Below are 13,602 nucleotides of genomic sequence, written 5' to 3'. Positions count from 1 at the left end.
GCCCCTAGCAAGCTGGCCCACTTGATGGAGTTAACAGGGGGAGTAGGGTAGAAGGCATTCTCATCTGGCCTACAAAAAACTGACTCTGTTGCGAGTCATTCTAGTCACTTTAAAGGGGGGGAATATCAAGACTAGTCTCTTTGGAGTTGTGCACAATTTTAATCTTCTAGCTAGATTTCACAAACAAGTAAGAAAGTTTAAAAAAGGAAAACCTAATGAGAAAGACACACAGAGAAAGACCCAAGTACCTTCTTCCCTACCACCTACCCAGAGACTATATTCCTCAATGACAATGCTGAAAGTTGTGACCTCACTGTGGGGAGCGTTGTCATGCTAAATGGAAAATTGGTTTATTTTTTTTTTAAACAATCACAGTCCAATGTAGGAACTGAGTCATGTGCTCCAGAGTTCACTATGAACTTGGGAGAATACCATTCCCCAACTGGCAGGAAATTCCCCATTAAGAAGCCAATGCACGCTGTAAATCCTTCTACCCCAGAGGATGGTGGGTAAACTCCCTGGTGGAAGCTGAGGCTCTAGTTTTGAAGAGTGGTAGATGACCCTTTAGAGCTTGCTCTCGGCAGGCTCTCCTGCCACTGGCACAGTGGAAAAGGTCTGATTTTGAGAAATAAAGAATTGGGGGAATTTGCAATGTCACGTGAAACATTAGACCACTTTCTTAAAAGCATGACCACAGACAGAAAAGGCGAACAGCCTGGGCTCAACCATTTTCTGGCTCTGTGACCTTGGGCATTTTGTTTTACTTTAATTCTCCGTTCTTTACTTCCCTCATCTATAAAATGGGGGAGCATAATAGCCTCTACCTTATTTGGTCATTATAAGGACTAAACGAGTGAAAATATGTACTCAGCATAATGCCTGCTGTATAAGAAGTTTTCTAGCTTATTGTGACTATTGTTGTTAAAGGCATAACCACAGGGGGAAGGGTTTCCTTTAAATTTCCCTTTCAACGCCCAAAAAGTATTCCATAAAGAAACAGGTTAAAAACAAGTCTAAATATCCAATTCTGGTTTCTATTCTTGGCTAAATTCACTGGAAAGCCAGTTAACTCATATTTACTAAGCCCCTACTAGGAATGGGGTGCTTTGTCAGCTGGTATAGCCCACTTGCTCCTGATCAGCCTGTCTCTGTCCAGTGGCCTGGATTGCTAGAGAGCTGGAAACCAACCCGCTGGCCAATTTGCAATGGTCCTTCCCTGAAAGAAAAAGCAAACAAACAGAAAACCTATCAGATGAAAAACAAGCTGTACAGCGCTAACTGGATTTGCTAACTGTGTGTTTAGGGTCACCTCAGGGAAATTCCACTGTCTAGAAACACTCTCCCTCTCCCTACTAAAGCCCACACCCGAGAAAACTGATGCCTGAGTAAAGCTCCTCCAAATTATCCCAGGGCAGAAATTCCAAACTTTGACCTCTCCCTGGAAAAATGCAGCCTGGAGAGTGGAAAAGACCTGGGTCCAGGCTTTTTGGCCTTGAGCACATTCCTGGCCTTCCTGGATCTTGATTTTCTCCTTTATCTGTTCGCTGAAGGGCATTCTCAGGTGAAAATTAAACAATGCACAAAGAAGGTGTTTAACCTGGCACTGGAAACCCTCCATGACCTGGGCCCACCACCCTTCCAACCTGGCCTTAGGAGGCCTTTCCTTGGAGTGTGGGAACAGAGTGGCTTTGGAGGGAGGCCAGCTGACTATAACCAGCTGTAACCAACAGGGCAGTCACTTAAGGCCCCAGCCCCAGGAAACGGGGATGGTATGCATACCAGGCAGGGCTGTTCTTGAAGTGAAAGGAGATGAGGCACGGGGAAGGCCTTATGTAGGGTCTGGCACACAGGAGAGCTCACTGTAGATTAGCATCCTCAGCTCCCATTTCTTCCCAGCCAAACTGCTGCCCCAGGGGAATGGTTCACAACCTCCTGTATACTCTGTTCTTTCCCATGACCTATGGTATTCTTCCTCCTGTAAGTACTTCTATCCTTCTCCATGTGTTTAAATCCTAGCCCTTTTCTATGCACCCTTCTCTGAATCCTATTCAGCCAAAAGCAAACTCTCCCTTTGAATATTCAGGGCAGTACTAGCCACAGATTGCACTCTCAACGTCACATTGATAGCTGTACATTTTGTCTTAACTCTTCTGCTAGATTACCTTCTTGTCGGTAAGGATTATGTCTCCTCCACAATTTTTAGCACAAAAGAGGCTGTAGCATCACCTAGGAACGTGTTAGAATCACATATTCTGGGGTCCACCTCAGACCTATTGAACCAGACACTCCAGAAAACTCTGATGCTCACCAGTTTAAGAACCTATGGAATAAGGGTTTGCTGAATGAATAAATGATTGAATGATGACTTAAAGTACAGGTGCCACAAAAATACCTGGGCTACTTTTATTGATGGTCAGGTCCTTATATGGCCCCTAACCATTGTTCTGTAAAAGGAGGATCTTCGGTTCTTGTCTGATGCAGGCCCAGTAATGCCTCTTGGCTTAGGTTCCAATGATTTAAAAAGACATTGGGGGAAGGTTGCTGGCCAGCTGAAAGTCAAGTGGTGTGGGTATGTGTGTGGGTGAGAGTGAGAGAGTACACACAGGAAAATTCAGCTTAGTGGAGGTGAAAGAGTTGGTGGAAATGGCATTTTTTTTCCTGGAACTTTCCCTGCAGGCAGCTATAGTTAAAGCAGCACCTTGTCTGACCAAGAATCTGCCAAGGATTTCCTCGCTGAAAATTTTTTCGTCCAGAAGGAAAAAACAAACAAACCAAACCTCATTTCAGGCAAAGTCAAGAGGCCATTAGAGAGAACAGAATTCAAGGCAACAAAAGTTCATTGAAAACTTCAGGGGCTCATCCAATACTCAACATCCCTCCTATACACATCACGGAGAGGCGACGACCCCCAACATGGAAGAAAACCAAAGGAGTTCCTGAGAGGGGTAGAATACATACTGGCATCCCCTGACCAAGAAGCCACTTTGGGCACAGTTAAGAAGAAAGTTTTGCATTTATAAGTCTCAGTTCCCCTAGAACTCTTAGCGTGTGTCACTTCATATAATGGGGAGTCTTCCTCCTGCCCACCTCTGGTCTGCCTGGCCTCCTCGTCTCCTTTCCCCACCTGAACACAACTGGAGCCATAATTAGCCACTCGTGTGGCTTAAAGCTCCCTCCAGCTTTCTTTAAGCCTTTAGGTGAAGACGCCTAGCCTCACTGCCATCTGGGTCTCCCTGGCCCTGCCCCAACCCTTGGCCCATCTCTGATGACCCAATTCTAGTGGCTCCGCCAATGCCCCAGGAGGTTCTGTCAATCTGAGATGGGGCCACTGGCATCTCTGTTCCTTTCCGAAACTGATGCTGCTCAGGCTGGGCCCCAGAAAAACAAACTGCAGCTCTCTGGCTTTTTGGCAGCCTGGCCTAGATTTTTGTTTTAACAAGGGGTGGGAGGGAGAATTTGAACCCTGTGGTTATCTGCATTTTAAAACATTTAAACACAGGCCATGCACCTGCTTGGCAATTTGTACTCTTCATTGAGTCCCTCAGCTCTACCTCTTTTAAAATAGCAACAACAACTCTGTGTCCTTCTTTGTGACACATTATATATATATATGGTGGGGACATGTTGAGCCCTGTCCCCTCCTGCACCTGACTTCCGGAATTGCTCAGAAAGGCAAACTGGCCAGTCCTCGAAAGGGAAGGGCTAGGGCCAGGGTAAGGGAGCGGTCCCGTTTGTAGGAACCACTCCTGCTGGCTGAAATGCAAGATACGGTTACATTTGAGAGATATTTCCCAGCCAAGTCTAATTTGTCCTTCCATGCCAAACAATAGCTCTTCTAGCTGCTTTCTTACCATGTCTCTGATGTGGGGGAAATGGGAAGCTCAGAAGGAAAAGCGGAAAAGGTCAGGGGTGATGGTGGAAGTAAGGACACGGTTTAACAAACAAGCCTAGTTTGTGTCTAGATGGAAAGAGTGGTGGGGGCCTGAAATTATCTAGGGAAACAGTCTCCAGTTTCTACTCTGAACAGATGGCTCTGAGAACCACTGCAATGCTGGTCACCTGTGGCCCCTCTGCCCTCGCCCTCCATTTTTGTTGGGATAACCTCAAGTCAGATTCCAGCATCCCACACTCTCATCTGAGTTCCAAGATCAAATACACAGGGTGTTAGTGAACGCTTCAACTCTGGGTCACCCCCTGAAGACCCATACAATGTCACTACTCTTGTATGACCCTGGAAGACACAAGTGGATTCAGCCTCAGCCAAACGAATGGCAAGACGAGGACTGACTCTATATGACATTTAGCAGACAGTAACAGGCTAGGTACACTAGAGAAGCTTCCAGATGCTATGGAGTGAGAACTGGAGAAGAAACAAAAGGTGCTAAAATGCAAGGCTCCCTCTCTGCAGGCAGGCTCCAAAGGCAGGGACCTAGGTAAAGACTATCCTTTTAAGAGGGACCCTCAAAAAGACAGAGCCAGCTCATCATTGCTCTACTGGGAATTCTGGAAATCCCTAAAGCCATCCACAGAGCTCAGCCTAGCACTCACAGCAGATGAGCTGCAGGAACCTCTCTTTGCAAAACAGACAAGCCTGGGTTTCTGGGCTGGCCCAAGGAACGATCTAAGTTGTTGGGACTACTTGGCTTACAATGGAAAAGGCAGAAAGGAGCTTCTGCAGCAGATCTGGTGACCACAGCCACTTATGAAGGCTCAGTTCTGTAAACCTACAACTGCTCTCATTAAAAAAAAAAAAAAGCTTAGAACATATTCTCTGCTCTTAAATTCATAGAATCCAAAAAACACCAGAGCTTCTCCATTACAAAGGAACCACTTCTGAAACCTGTAAAAAGATTATACTCACCCATACCGCCTCCAAAAGAATCAGAGAAGGACTGACCCACAGGTTCCCCAGGAGCAAAGGCAGTAACTGGGACCCTGAGATACCAAGAAACCCCTGGGCAAGGACTTACACCAGAGTTCATAGTAGTAGTTGCAGCACTGAGACTGTCCACAGCAGTGTCCCGTGTCACATATGTAGCTTTGATTGTTGGTACCCACACAGGTTTCCTTATCCTGAAAAAATCAAAAGGCACTTTAGTATGTTAAATTACAGCTTTTAACTCCATTTTTCTTTTCATCTCCCTCCCCCTGGTTGTGGGTCCTCCTGCCCTCAAAAGCAGTTTGCACCAAAGATTATTCCTTTAAAAAAAAAAAAATTTAAAAGAACCACACAACAAAGAGTTAAGGAAAAAATGTGTTTATTAACACATGTGTTTATTAGGGGATTCAGCACATAAAGCAAACTGGCAAACAGTGAAGTTCTTCTCAGTCAGGAAAGGGCTGTCTTGCCTTCATGTCCAAGCAGAAATACTTTGTGTTCAGTGTTAAACTCAGTCAGTAAGAAGGTAACAATTCTCCTGTAATTAGCAGTGTTTTATTTATTTTTTTTAATTTCTCCCCCCCCCCCGTTGTTTGCTCTGTGTCCATTCATTGTACGTTCTTCTGTGTGCGTCACCTCAGCTCCCTAGTTTGTTGTGTCTCATATTTTCTCTTCTCTGTGTCTTTCTGTTGTTGTTGTTGTGTCATCTTGCTGCGTCAGCTCTCCATGTGGGCAGCACCCCTCCTGGGTGGGCTGCATTCCTGCACGAGGCGTCACTCCTTGTGTGGGGACACTCCTGCACGGGGCCGGCACTCCTTTGCAGGGGCACCCACCACAACACTCCCTGAGCGCAGCAGCACTCTGCATGGGCCAGCTCCACACAGGCCAGGAGGCCCTGGGTGTTGAACCCTATACCTCCTATATGGTAGGTGGAAGCTCTGTTGAGCCAAATCCGCTTCCAAGTATGTTTTAAATAAAGCCAGCTTTTCTGTGAAACTTCCAGAAATAATTAATACATACATGTTCTAGGATTAGTTTCTAGTCAGTCATTCCATCCTACCTTTGAAAGACATGATCTCCAGGGTGAATTACAGTGTGATTCAAAAGAGAACTAAAAAATCTGCTACTGAAAGTCTTCACTCTTTTTTTTTTTTAAAGATTTTTTATTTATTTCTCTCCTCTTCCCCCCATTGTCTGCTCTCCGTGTCCATTTGCTGTGTGTTCTTCTGTGTCCACTCGCATTATCCGTCAGAACTGGGAAACTGCATCTCTTTTTTGTCGCATCATCTTGCTGCGTCAGCTCTCCATGTGTGTGGTGCCATTCCTGGGTGGGCTGCACTTTTTTACGCGGGGCAGCTCTCCTTGTGGGGCACATTCCTTGCACATGGGGCACCCCTACATGGGGGCGCCCCTTGTGTGCAGCAGCACTGTGTGTGGGCCAGCTTACTACACGGGTCAGGAGGCCCTTGGGATCGAACCCTGGACCTTTCATATGGTAGACGGATGCTCAGTTGAACCACGTCTGCTTCCCAGTCTTCACTCATAAGAAAAAAGGTGGTGGCTTGGTCAGGTGACTGGCCCTAGTCTAATTCCCATTTGCAAGGTCAGTTTGTGCTATCAAATGATCTTTTTTACTATCCAGGTAACAGTTTTTTTTTCTTCCTCTTCTCCTCCCCTGCTCTGCTGTTTTTGCTGTCTGTGTCTATTCACTGTGTGATCTTCTGTATCTATTTCTCTTTCTGTCTTCTCTTCTCACCTTTCTCCTTTAGGATTCACCAGGATTCAATCCTGAGGAACTCTGATGTGGAGAGGTTCCTTGTCAACTGTGCCTCCTCAGTTCTTGTTCTCTGTTGTACTTCACCTTGACACGCCCCTTCATCTCTCTTTTGTTGTGTCATCCTCTTGCTACATGACTCATTTGCACAGGCACTGGCTCACTGCGCAGGCACTCGGTTCGCCATGTGGGCACTGGCTCACTGTGCAGGCACTCAGCTCACCACGAGGGCATTGAGCTTACCATATGGGCATTCAGCTCACTGCACGGGCACTTGGCTCACCACATGGGCGCTGGCTCACCACGCAAGCACGCCTTCTTTTCTTTTTCACCAGGAGGCCCCAGGGATCAAAGCTGGACCCTCCCATATGGTAGGCAGAGGCCTTATCACTTGATCCACATCCACTTCCCCAAATGATCTCTTAAAAGAACCTTGACAGATCCAGGATTCCTCCTTGTCCCTTGTTTGAGACATCTACATTGCCGAGTAACCATCTTGCAGTTGCCAAATTCTATTCAAAGCACCCATGGAGGAGGAGGTAAGAAAAACTTTCCTATTTCCCATTCAAGATATGAAATACCCCCCAGCAGCCAACCTTAACCTCAGCCCCAAATGTACTGTGGGCCACTGTGAATGTGATGAAAACTCTAAGTCATCTGCTAAAACTGGCTTTCAACATCCTTTATTCCTTAAGAAGTAACACATTCATTTAATGGGCACTGTCTTTTTGCCAGGCACTGTGTTGGGTACGAGGATTCACGGATGAGTAAGACACTGTCCTTATCCCTCAAGCAGCTCAGAGTTGAGAAGGAAAAAACCCTGCTCAGCAAGGAAACAAAAACCACAGTATTGTATCTGCTGCTGCTCAGGCTGACCCAGTCACAGTACATCCGGGCGGAAGGCTGCCAGTGGAAACTGAAGTCACATGGCTGGCTCCTCCTCTCCAGGCCTTGCTTTACTACACTGTCTACTTGGCCAAGGGGATAAACAAAGTCCTTCAGGGGCTGTCCACAGGGCTAGAGGCCAGGCAGCAGCAGTGAAGTCACCTGAAGCCATGGGGAGAGGGCGAGAGGGAAAGCAGCAGGACTGAAAAGCAGGTCCAGAAACTTAGTGCAAGTTTCTACCAAGATCCTCAGGTGTCTCCTGGCCTTTAAATCTTACACACCCTAGCAGAAAGGAGTTTAGGAAGAAGGAAACACAGGAAAAGCATCTATAAACTCTGGCAATAATGAAAACAAAGTTCCTTCTATCTTCACCATTCCCTGCCCACCATAAGCAAAATGAAACCCCCAGCTGGTGGCTGGCTGTCCAGTCATTAGTCTCCTCTGATGCCTGACGCATGTGGAGAAGCACATCTCCACTTGCAGCTTTTGCTAACACACATGCTCTCTGATTTCAGAGCAAAACACTGCTTTCATAAGGACATCAAAAAGTTTCTCCTAAGTTTAACAGGCCCTGCCAATGCCATTCTTTTAGCACCAACTGGCAAGAGCACAGTTCCAAGTGTCCACATAGTTTCTAAAAGAGGCTGTGCCGCCTACACACTAACACATGAAAGAATCCAGTGATACTTCTGCCTTGGGAAAATCTCACCACATGAGGTCCAGGTTCTAAACAGAGGGCAGCCAACTGTTCCTAAGTAAGGCGTGGAGTGGAATGTGTCTGAAATTTAAACAAGCGGCATCCTCATGACCTCCAGGTGTCAGCTTCCCCTTCAGCCCTCCCACTGCCAAGGAAGCAGGCACAGTATAAACTGGACCCACACTTCTTCCTTGTTTTGCCCCCACTTTTCCAGGGAGAGCAGAACTGTAGTAACATCATTAAATCCAGTGTTCCTCAAACATTTTCTAATCCAGTGTAGCTACAGCACTGTTCTCCTTTCCCCCAAATACAGAGTCCCCAAGCTGCCTGGGATGGTCTTGGTGCTTGGAATTGTCAGAGGTGAGCTCCTTCAGAGAGACCTGCTGGTGGGAGAGAAAAGCCCCTGAGCCTTACGTTTGGGTCCAGCTCTGCCACAGCGGCTGCCCTAGGGCTAGTTAAGATGATTTCTAAAGTCTCCTTCAACCCTACAGCTTTATTATCTTACCTCCCCTCTCCTTCTGTCACAGCAGCCTCAAGCCAACACAAGATCTGAAATCTATGTCTCCTCTCATTCAAATTGACAGCAAAAAACAGTGGTGTGGTGGTGCTGCTTGGTGCTCTTCCTTGTATGAGGAGCCTAATCGTGGGTCACCTGGAGGACTCTCAAAGACCTCTCAGTGGCTCAGGAACTGCCTGGCAGAAATGGCTGGGTCAGCCGGATCTGGGTTCCAAGCCCAGCTCTTATACTTATCAACTGTGTGATCTTGGGTAAGTTACTTTACCCCTCTAAGGTCTTAATATCAATATTATTCTGTGAACCATTACTGTTGGGCATGACAGACCATCCAAACAGCACCTTGCCTTTAATGAGAATGACGTCAGAACAGTAAAGGTGACTCTGGCCATATGGGCTGCTCTAGACACACAAAGAAGAATATAAAAAGGAGGTGAAAGAAAAAAATTAATAAAAATTTTTTAAATTTAAAGAATATAAAAAATATATAACAAAAAATAAAAAAAGAAACTAGAGAGAATACAATGTAAAGTTCAAGTATGAAAAATTCTCAGCACACTGAATGATTATTCTATGCTTTCCTTTCTAAGCTTTTTCAAACACTTTATACATACTATGTTGTTCAGGCCAAGTCCTGAACCAGCAGTAGTAGGCAGGCAAAAAAATCTGCGGAAGGGCACATAGCCAGGAATTAGTACCATCTAGTTTGTCTGACTCTTTATAAGCTACAGCCTCCCTCGTTAAAGTAAGACTTCTTCAGGGGAGTGGGTGTAGCTCAGCGGTTGAGCACCTGCTTCTCATGTACAAGGTCCTGGGTTCAATCCCTGGTAAACAAACAAACAAACAAACAAATAAATGTACACTTCTTTAGCTGCTTTTTACACTTCAGCTAAGTAAATAAATCCACCAAAAAAGCTTACACCAAAAAAACCCCAACAATTTACCTTCAGGAAAAAGAGAAAGACCCTGCCCTATGGGAGCTCTTAAACTTTGGGAATATGTCCCTGCATCTACTACAGCAGTGAGTGTTGGGACTCCATTGCTCAAACAGGATTTTGACATATTGACTTTCTGAAGAGAAGAGTGTCTCATCCTATGAGGAACCCTTCCTTCCTTCAATATTTAGAGTGCCTTTGCACACCAGAACTAAGCAAGGGGTGGGGAATGCAAAGGGAAGATAAGTAGAAACACAATCACTGCCCTCATGGAGCTTAACTATAATGAAAGACTGGTAAAATAATCACACAAGTAAATCCTCAATACAAAAGGTTAGAGGGAGAAAAAAATTGCATGATTCAGTAAGAACTTATAATAGATAGGCAAGCTTCTGTGAGGAAGGTAAGTGAACTGAAATCAAGAGAATGGTTAGAAAGTTATTAATAGTAAAACTTAAGGAAAAGGGACAGGAAGAACATTCCAGGTGAAGAAATGGTACAAGTAAAGCCCTTTGACTGAAAGGAGATGGAGAAGTAGGAAAAAGTTAGGCAAGCAGGGACCAGACTGTGTAGGGAGGTTGTAGCAGTTTGATAAGGTTATCAATTCCAAAAATAGATATTGGATTATGTTTGTAATCTGGTCTATACCAGGGCATGATTAAGTTATGGGATTAGGGCTTTGACTGGGCCATGTCGTTAGGACATAGAGTCCCTACCCACCAAGGGCATGGCATGGCAAAGGACAGAGCTGAGGGTTTTTGATGTTGGAGTTTTGATGTTAGAGTTTGATGCTGAAGCCTTAAGCTGGAGCCCTGGGAAGTAAGCTCACAGAGGAAATAGAAGCAAGCCCCAGGAAGAGGGGAACCCTGAGCCCAGGAAGAAGCAAGCCGTTGGAATAAAGGAATCCTGAACCCAGAGAGAAGCAAGGCCCTGGAAGAGAGAAACCCAGAAAGCCTGAACCCTTGCAGATGTCGGCAAACATCTTGCTCCAACATGTGAAAATAGACATGTGAAGGAAGTAACTTATGCTTATGGCCTGGTATCTGTAAGCTCCTAAACCTTTATAAAAACCAACCAATTTCTGGTATTTTGCATCAGCACCCCTTTGGCTGACTAATACAGAGGTGAAAAGATCAACTTTGCATTTTAAAATAGCTTCTTCCTGGCAATGTGTTCATTTGCACAACATTCCACGGCCCAAACAAAACACCAGAAACTTAGGAACTGTCAAAAAGCAACTTTTGTGAATAACACATACTCTTATGCTCCTAGAGGCTTTTTCCCTTGAGCAATGACTGTGGCTGTGACCGTCGGGGTCCTTGTTGGCAATAGGTTATATGCCTTCAGCCCTGGTACTAGAGTAAATGGCTTCAAGACTTAGGGCACACATGGTAACCAAACAAAAAGCACAGGCACAAAGAAGAAACTAGCAAGACAAACCCCAAACTGGAAAGAACGTTTTTACAGTGGAAAAGGATGACCAGTATGTCTTCCGCACACAGGCAAAAACACTATCTCTTTGGTGACAGCATAAACTGAGGGCCTAACAACATTTTCCTTAACTGTTTCCATGTCTTATAGTTGCTATTCTTAGCTGAGCCACTGTAAAGGTCAATTTAATCAGTGCAAGAACTTTCTAACTGCCAGCATAAAAAGACACTGGGCAGCAATGGTTCTCCAGGCCTGGTTTTAATTTGCCAATATTATGGAGTTGGAAAACCCTGCTAGCAACTGCCTAATGGCAACAGCATCTTATGTCCTGAGAAAAACATCACAGTTTTAAAGTTTTAAGAGTAAAAAACAGAAAATTTGAAATCCTTCACAGTTTGCTAAAGACAGGATATTAACTACCTTGGAGGCTGGATATGAATGAAGTTTGGAGCATTATAATGGAAATGTCCATCTCCTGGCATCACTTAACAAATATACCCTGAGCCTCAGCAGAGTTGCAACTCCTACTATCTGGTTCGTTGGACTTACCCAGGTCAGCTAACACGGAGGTGAAGATGGTCAATCACCACACCAGGGAACCAAGAGTGCCTACAACTGAAAGCAGGAGAATCGCATTCATCAATCAGGTGGGATCTAAGTCCCCTCTTGATACAGAGGTGGAGTGGACATCACCATCCCAGGGTCCACAGGATGGAGGAATAAAATATGGATGAGAGTGGATGGTATTCTAATATAGAACTATTGTGATTCTGGCAATTGAAGAAATTGTATAATTAATGTGGGGACAGTGGCCACGGTAGTTGTTGAAGGCAGGGAGAGGGAAGAAGAGATGTGATGTGGGGGCATTTTCAGGACTTGGAGATGTCCTAAATGATATTGCAGGTATAGATGCTGGACATTATATATCCTGCAATAACTCACTGAGTGTACTGGGGGAGAGTGTAAACTACAATGTAAACCATAATCCATGTGGTGCAGCAGTGCTCCAAAATGTATTCACCAAATGCAACGAATGTGCCACGATGATGAAAGAGGTTGTTGATGTGGGAGGAATGGGGTGGGATGGGTGTGGGGTATATGGGAACCTCTTATATTTTTTAATGTAATATTTTTTGTGACCTATGTATCTCTGAAAAAGGGGGGGGGTTAAATTTTTAAAAATTCAAAAAAACAAAAACAAAAAAACCACAAATATATATTGGATATCCACCCCACATCCTCAGTGTCAGATGCTGTGCTGAGTACTACAGCAATGAGCAAGAGATTGTGAGGGGTGAACTTTTGCTTCTAGCAATATAGCTGGGTTAAGTAACTTTAAAATTCTTCTATTAAAAAACCCCTAGAAATACTGGCCATAAAACAATATCCTTTTAATTATACAGCTGAGCTTGCAAGAAAGTAAGGAAAATTCCTGAGGGCCAAAAATGATGGGCCAAGGGCCAAAACCACAAGTAAAATGAGGTCGGGCTCCAGATGCCCTGGAAGGAGGGGTGTTGTTGTCCTTGGGCCCACCTGAAATAGGAATTGGAAGTGAGCCATGGTGTATAGCTGATTTCCTCAAAGGGAGACAACACACAAGGAAAAAATAAGACCAGTGGCACAGAGTAACAGTAAGAAAGTTCTGAATTGAGGGGGAGGGGGAATATCCCCTCTCTAATAATTTGTAATCATTAGACTTGGGATCTGAATTGTACTACCTTCATGGCATGAGAATCCCCAAGCCAAAAACTTAACAAAGAAAGTTGTCTCAGGATGGAAATCTCCCTGCAATATCTAAGAAGCAAATATAAGACTCTGTATGAAGGTTTCCCACAAGTAAAGTGGAAAAGGAACTCACAATCTAAAATACAGAAACTTATGCAGAAATAATTCATCATAAACAAGACAGGAAAGTCAACAAACGCGGATAAGATCCTCGCCCCACCAAAAAAAATTTAACAAAATGCTCAAATAAACCATAAACATGTTTAAAATGATTAAAGCTAAAAAAAATTTTAAACAAGAACGAGATGCTACTAAAAAAGAGAGCAATCAAGCAGATTTGGAGATAAATAAAACTTATAAGAAAACCAGTTATTAAAATAAAAAATTCAATGGATGAATTTTATATAAGGTGAGACACAGTTGAAGAGGGAATAAGTAAACCAGATTTCAGATTTCTCATATCTGACAAAATTGCCTTGCAAAATGCTTCTACAATTAAGAGAAAACATGGAAATGGAAAATATGAAATAAGGAGTTTGAAAGGAGAAGAAGAAAATGAGGGGAGAGGCAATATTCAAAGGGATAATTGAAAGATTTTCCAGAATTGATGAGAGACATGTTATTTTCAGAAAAACAATAATAAGCCCACATTTAGACACATTGTATGAAAATGCAGAACAAAGAAAAAAGATCTTAAATACATTCTAACGATAATATTCAAGTGAAATTAGAATTCAGATAAAAGGTTAGTGTGGCTTGAGC

At 44.2% G+C, this 13,602-nt stretch overlaps 1 protein-coding gene across 2 annotated transcripts in view; it reads right to left on the bottom strand.

Annotated features, from left to right (window-relative positions):
* Nucleotides 1-13,602, bottom strand: part of WBP1L (WW domain binding protein 1 like) — a 72,233-nt gene that overhangs the window by 15,633 nt on the left and 42,998 nt on the right. For both annotated transcript variants that reach the window (XM_004478840.5, XM_004478841.5), the window contains exon 2: nt 4,971-5,073. In XM_004478840.5, coding sequence (XP_004478897.1) covers nt 4,971-5,073 — 103 coding nt within the window. The remainder of the gene's footprint in view (nt 1-4,970; nt 5,074-13,602) is intronic.

Source organism: Dasypus novemcinctus, chromosome 6 (genome assembly GCF_030445035.2).
Source record: "Dasypus novemcinctus isolate mDasNov1 chromosome 6, mDasNov1.1.hap2, whole genome shotgun sequence".
NCBI lineage: Eukaryota > Metazoa > Chordata > Mammalia > Cingulata > Dasypodidae > Dasypus > Dasypus novemcinctus.
This window is presented reverse-complemented; position numbering and strand designations above follow the sequence as displayed.